We start from the raw sequence: 6,108 nt of genomic DNA, 5'->3' as shown, positions 1-6,108 counted from the left end.
CTCGTCCACGATCTGACTCGATCCCCCTCGCCACATCGGAATTGACGTACTCCCCGAGCGCCGCCAATCGAACTCTGAGAACGGTGGTTTCGCCCTTCCCTTGATCGAAGGGTGCGAGAGTGTTTTCGGACAAGATGTCGGAGGCATATACCACGCTGGCGGTGACTCGCTCGTAGTAGATGCGCTTCAGACGGTTGGGGCTGTGGACGGTGAGGTTGAGGTCGAAGGAAGCGGACAACTGCTGCTGTTGAGCGGAGGAGAGGTTGAAGCCAGTGACGCAAGCGGAAGAGACGGCGAACTCGGGCATGCGGGGGACGAGGAAGAGGACGGGAATGATGATGACAACGGCGAGGAAGACGACGGCGATGAAGACCGCCATGGTGAGGATCCAATAGCGGCTAAGGGAGATGCACATGGTGGTGTAGCGGGAGCGGGGAGGAGGAGGAGCGTAGGAGCCGTTCGATCCGGAGGCGGGGACGGGGCAGCCGATGACGACGGCAGTGTCGGGATAGCCGGTGACGACGGCAGTCTTGGGATTGCCGGCGGAGGAACTCATGGCAAATTAAAGCAAGTGACTCAACAAATCCGAGAGAACGCAGTTGCGAAGAAGATGGAACGAAGGAAGCGAGAAAACAACCAAATTTATAACAGAAAACAATATATAGAAATCTATTCCAATTTTGAATTAATGTATAAAAGGAAAGTTCAATCTAAATTTTTAGATTGAGTTGCAATCTAAATTTTTAAAGATAAACTTCTTAGCAAGTGGTGGCTGGTTGCGGTTAACGCTGAAAAGGAAGTTGATAGTTTAATAAAGAGGGAAAAAATAATATATTTTAATTTATAAAATAGTTTAAGGAAATAATATCACAGATTTTATTGTATAAAAAAATCATAAGGTATAAAAAAAATCATAGATTTTAATGTATAGAAATCAGAGATTTTAAGGAAAAAAAATATGTGATTTTATCATAGATTTTAATGTATAAAAAAAAGGAAAAATCATAAATTTTGTTCGGTGAATACATTTCTTTTCATAGCTGTGACGGTAGATTCGCACGTCTATTAGTCATTACATCCCATATTTTGGTTTCATATTCTGAAAATCTCTATGGACCTATTCTGAAAATTAGGTATATAAAAATTAATTATATTTATTAATATTATTGTCTTGGAGAATTGGCTCCATAGTGAATACTGGGCTATTCACTATGAGCGCTTTCCGATTTATCCTGATGGCCGGTGGGAAACTTCCATGGAGTCGGACCGGTCACCCTATAAACTTGACGTTACCCAGCCTGATTAATTATTTTTAGTTAATTTACTATCTATTGCAATGCTTGATTGTAAATTAATGATGAAATTTATTTCAATCGCTATATTAGCAATTGGTAATTTAATCCCTAATTTTAGATAAAAAATTTTATTCAATCACTTTTAATGATAAAATTTTATTTCGATCGTTAAATCGGTCGTTAATTCAAGTTTTGTTGTAGTGTTATTTCTCAGTCGCAGAGAGCACGACCCGATCCCTAATAACACCCGCATCCAAAAGATCTAGAGATCACAATCCTAAATACCTCAGACATCAAGATCGAAGACTCCTAGGTGTTCTCGGAACAACCAGTGCTATTCCTCACAACACGACTACCTAAATGTTTTGTAACCTCACTAATAATTTTAGTTTTGCTATTTATTTTTATGACATATAGATACACTGGAAGAATGCAAGTCAATATTGTACACTGAATTCAATGATTTAAAGGAAACTCTTAATAGGTAATATATGTTTTATTAAATTTATTTTATAAATTAAATAATTAGTTGTTATTTACTTATGTTATTAACCAACACTATTATTTTTTAGTTAATACATCGATGAACTTTGTAAGAAGATAACTTTTATTACTATTTTTATAGTTGTATTTTGCATATAGCTTAGTATTGAGATTTACAATACTAGGTTTGATAGTTTTCAATTTGATGACCATCATTATTATTTTGTGGTTATAAGATATTATAATAGCACTTGATATAGAAGAGTAGGATATTATAGTAAAACAACTTCTAGTGACATTTTTGTTGTTGGATTTGCTAGAGCTTGGGCATAGCTCTTTTGTGGTAATATAATAGTATAGTATTTATAGATAGATATATCATGTACTCGTACAAATATATACTGTTATAATATAAATACATATATTTACTGTATACCTAAATTATATTTTTATTAGACAATTAATACAAAAAACTAAAATATAATATCTGCTGGAATAGCTCAGTTGGCTAGAGCGTGTGGCTGTTAACCACAAGGTCGGAGGATCAAGCCCTCCTTCTAGCGAGTTTTGTATTATTTTTTTCCTAATAAAAAGTTATTTCCAACCCATGAAAAGTTTAATGATACACAGAAGCTCTTCTAATGCAAACTTCTATTTTTTTATTATTTTTTTCCTAATAAAAGTTATCTCCAGCATACGAAAAGTTTAATTTTTTATTATTTTTTTCTTAATAAAAGTTATTTCCAACCCATGAAAAGTTTAACGATACACAGAAGCTCTTCTAATCATGCAAACTTCTAGCGATTTTTTTATTATTTTTTTCCTAATAAAAGTTATCTCCAGCATACGAAAAGTTTAATTTTTTATTATTTTTTTCCTAATAAAAGTTATTTCCATGAAAAGTTTAATGATACACAGAAGCTCTTCTAACAATGCAAACTTCTAGCGATTTTTTTATTATTTTTTTCCTAATAAAAGTTATCTCCAGCATAAGAAAAGTTCAATTTTTTATTATTTTTTCTTAATAAAAGTTATTTCCAACACATGAAAAGTTTAATGATACACCTAACAATGAAAACTTCTAGCGATTTTTTATTATTTTTTTCCTAATAAAAGTTATCTCCAGCATACGAAAAGTTTAATTTTTTATTATTTTTTTCCTAATAAAAATTATTTCCAGCACATGAAAAGTTTAATGATACTGAGAAGCTCTTCTAACAATGCAAACTTCTAACGATTTTTTTATTATTTTTTTCCTAATAAAAGTTATCTCCAGCATACGAAAAGTTTAATGATACTCAGAAGCTCTTCTAACACTGAAAAGTGAACAAATCATTTTTTATATATAAAAATTATTTTCAGCACATAAAATGTTTATTGATACTCAGAAACTCTTCTACCATTGCTGCAATTTTGCAAAGTGAACGAGATAATTTTCAGAAGAAACAAAACACCAAAAAAGGCATGTTCAAACTAATTTTCAAAAACCAACTGATATGAAGTCCAAAAACTGAAGATTACACAGTTCGATCACTGAAAGAATAAAAAACTAGTACAAAAAAGAAAAAAAAGGCTGTGGAAAGACATTGATAACGGGAGAGATGAGTACTCTGTTCATTGGATATGCCACTGCAAGTAACAACAGTTTGATCATTTGTGTGGACACAGCACTTATTTTGTCCAAACAAAACATTGAAAAACAAGAGTAAAATTCCAACGCTCATTTTGAACTGACACAGGATGAACATTTGATCCTTTGATTTGATCTATCTTGTGAAAATCTCCTCCTAAAACAATTCTTGAATCAGAAAAAAGGCTTATATTCAGCAACCACATCACCTGTAATAGTTCCTCAATGGCATCCTCCATTGTGACTCGCGATTGAACACACTGGAGTTCTCCAGTTCTGTCAGTGCAGTGGCAACTGCTCTTGCATGGCGTCCTCCGCCACGCCGGGTTGAACAATCTGAGAACATTCTCTATTGTAAGCGATGAACTCTTAGTGAAGTTTTCAGTCAGCTTCTGTTACAATATAATATCGACTAGAGTTGATCATAGATTGTATTGTCTATATTATAATAGCTACAATCCATAACTGCTGCAATATGATACTATTAGTATTGATTAGAATCGGAAGTATTCATTTGTAACCGCAATAAAACATAATTATTACATCCATGTCAAAAAAATATTTTCAAAACTAAAAATAGATTGAAACAGGATAAAGTGTTGTTTTGATAATAAATGAAAAAGGAACAGCTTGTTTGACTATTCCAATAAAATAAGAGCGCACTTTAGTTTTTTATCCAAATCCTTTCCAGCAGCAAATCATGTACTCCAAGAAGAAAGACATCTGAAATGAGATCCTCAAATTTTTTTACCTTGTGATATGCTATCCAGGAAGTGTCCATGGTATACATCTGAAATGGTATCCTGATAGTGTCATGCCTTCAGTGTTAGGAAAAAACAAAGGATACACTGATTATTTGAGCAACACCAAAACATCTATCGAGCTGTAATCTCTGATAAATTCACAGAAATCACACAGCAAGTAAACATACTCTCTGGGATTTCTCAAATAGAACTCTAATGCCAGTGACGGAATGTAATATATTAAGATTTATTTAACATCTTGACTTTTTTAGTTAAAAGAGTAATGTGAAATAGAACTATTAAAGTATGACTTAAAACTGTAAAAACAAAATAGGTGAGCACATATAAATGTCAGCAAAGACAAACAGTGAACGATATGTTTCAACAAGGATTATGCATACAAAATACATCCATTGAAGCCTTTTCAAATTATTGAATGTGTCTTCCATATATACATCTCGACATCAATCATCACTAGCCACTTCTACTACATACTTTGAGCATCTAATAGATTACAGATAAGAGCACTTTTTTTTTTTAATTCCTTCTGTATGTATATATAATGAGTGTTTAGAAGTATCACCCCTATCAGATTGGAATACTTACAGGTATGGAAAGCTGCCTTCTTTATATCAGTGCATAAGAATCCTTACTGAACTCCAAGATATCGGTTACCAACCAAATCTGAGGTAAGAATTGGCATCCTCATGTAAATATGCAGGCACAAGCAGAGGCATACAGCAATAATGATAATCGACCTGGCGCTTAAATGCCTCAAAACTTCCAAACCCCGTATCAACTCCTCTTTAACACCATTAGCTCCTCTTCTGGAAGCATCAGACATCTTCCATAGGACAAAGTCAAGGAATGACCTGACAGTCTCAAAGGTTATCCTCCCTGTGACATCAAGAACGAACCTCCTGTTGCCTGGCACAGACAATGTGGATGTTATTTGATCCACCCAGCCACCACCATCCTCAATCAATGTAAAACTCCTTGCGAGTTCCGCGCCAGATTTCTCCTCAAGTTTGGAACTTTCTGTTTTGTTTCCATGAGAGGAATTCGAACTCGTCAGAACCTTGTGGGAAGTCTTCACAAGGGTTTGGACTGCTCCATTGCACACTGAAACCAGCATGTCCTTCATCTTAGCCTCGTGGATGGGGTTGGTGAGCCCGGAGAAGAACTCATCAAAGGCGTTGATTTCCATCGTTTTTTCGAGGTACACAGTGACGGCTGTGCTCACGAAGAGTTGAACGCAATTTCCAATGAGCTCTCTAGATTCGTCACGGCACATCAATTGCACCCAGCGCGGCACCGCCTGCGAGTCCAATCCTTCTTCGCCGTCGCCCGATTCGCTTTGATAGAACCCCATCACGAGACCCCTCGCAAAGCTCCCGGCCATCACAGATACAAGCCCGGATCCAGAGGCGGAGAACAGCCTGTCCACGATCCGATCCGTGAATCTTGCTCCATCCCTGGGCTCTGAAACGGGAGGATAGGCCGAATGTTCGCCGAACTGGATACCTCTCGCGATTCCCGTCGTTAGGGCTTCCGAAACCCTAGAAACGGAATCCGAGAACTCGTCGGAGCGGACGATCTTAGTGATCTGCTTCAGGCTGGAGGGGAGATCGGTGGAATCGGAGCGAAGGAAGAGGGTGAGATCGGACGATACGAGAGAGACAGCCTCTGCGGTGGAGGCTGCTGCGTCTGCGGCGGCGGAGAGAGCGGCGAGCACGCGAGAGAGCTTCCTGCGGCCCCGCGCGACGGAGGGGAGATGGTAGATCCTGTAGGCGCCGTAGGCGGAGACGGCGGAGGCGAGGGCTAGGAGGATCCACCGCCGGCGGCGGAGTCGGATGCCCATATCGGATGAAGTTGGAAGGTTGGCGACGGAGACTACCACCAATTCTATTGGGCTTCGATTTGACGGAGTATTGCGACCACGAGATTTTATTTATTG

The 6,108-nt window shown here is 37.6% G+C and overlaps 1 protein-coding gene and 1 non-coding gene across 4 annotated transcripts; one reads left to right on the top strand and one right to left on the bottom strand.

Moving 5' to 3' along the window:
- The first annotated feature begins 2,267 nt into the window (after positions 1-2,267).
- On the top strand, positions 2,268-2,341 carry TRNAN-GUU. Its single transcript has one exon. It is a non-coding gene; the product is annotated as a tRNA-Asn (tRNA).
- A 904-nt stretch (positions 2,342-3,245) lies between these two features.
- LOC122024780 (protein PHLOEM PROTEIN 2-LIKE A10-like) lies at positions 3,246-6,070 on the bottom strand. 3 transcript variants are annotated; one of them, XR_006123508.1, is made up of 3 exons: positions 4,758-6,070; positions 4,160-4,198; positions 3,246-3,744 (listed from the first exon to the last, which is right to left on the bottom strand). XR_006123508.1 is itself a non-coding variant. In XM_042583483.1 (2 exons), exon 1 carries the CDS (start codon positions 6,010-6,012, stop codon positions 4,801-4,803), a length of 1,212 nt encoding a protein of 403 aa, XP_042439417.1. In that variant the 5' UTR covers positions 6,013-6,070; the 3' UTR covers positions 3,246-3,744; positions 4,758-4,800. The 3 variants fall into 3 exon arrangements, 2 of the variants coding, with proteins under 2 accessions (XP_042439417.1, XP_042439416.1); XM_042583483.1 differs by lacking the exon at positions 4,160-4,198; XM_042583482.1 differs by lacking the exon at positions 3,246-3,744 and having other exon boundaries at positions 3,764-4,198.
- Between the last annotated feature and the right edge of the window lie 38 nt (positions 6,071-6,108).

Source organism: Zingiber officinale, chromosome 9B, assembly GCF_018446385.1.
Source record: "Zingiber officinale cultivar Zhangliang chromosome 9B, Zo_v1.1, whole genome shotgun sequence".
NCBI lineage: Eukaryota > Viridiplantae > Streptophyta > Magnoliopsida > Zingiberales > Zingiberaceae > Zingiber > Zingiber officinale.
Note: the sequence above shows the minus strand (reverse complement) of the source record. Positions and strands in the feature narration are given on the sequence as shown.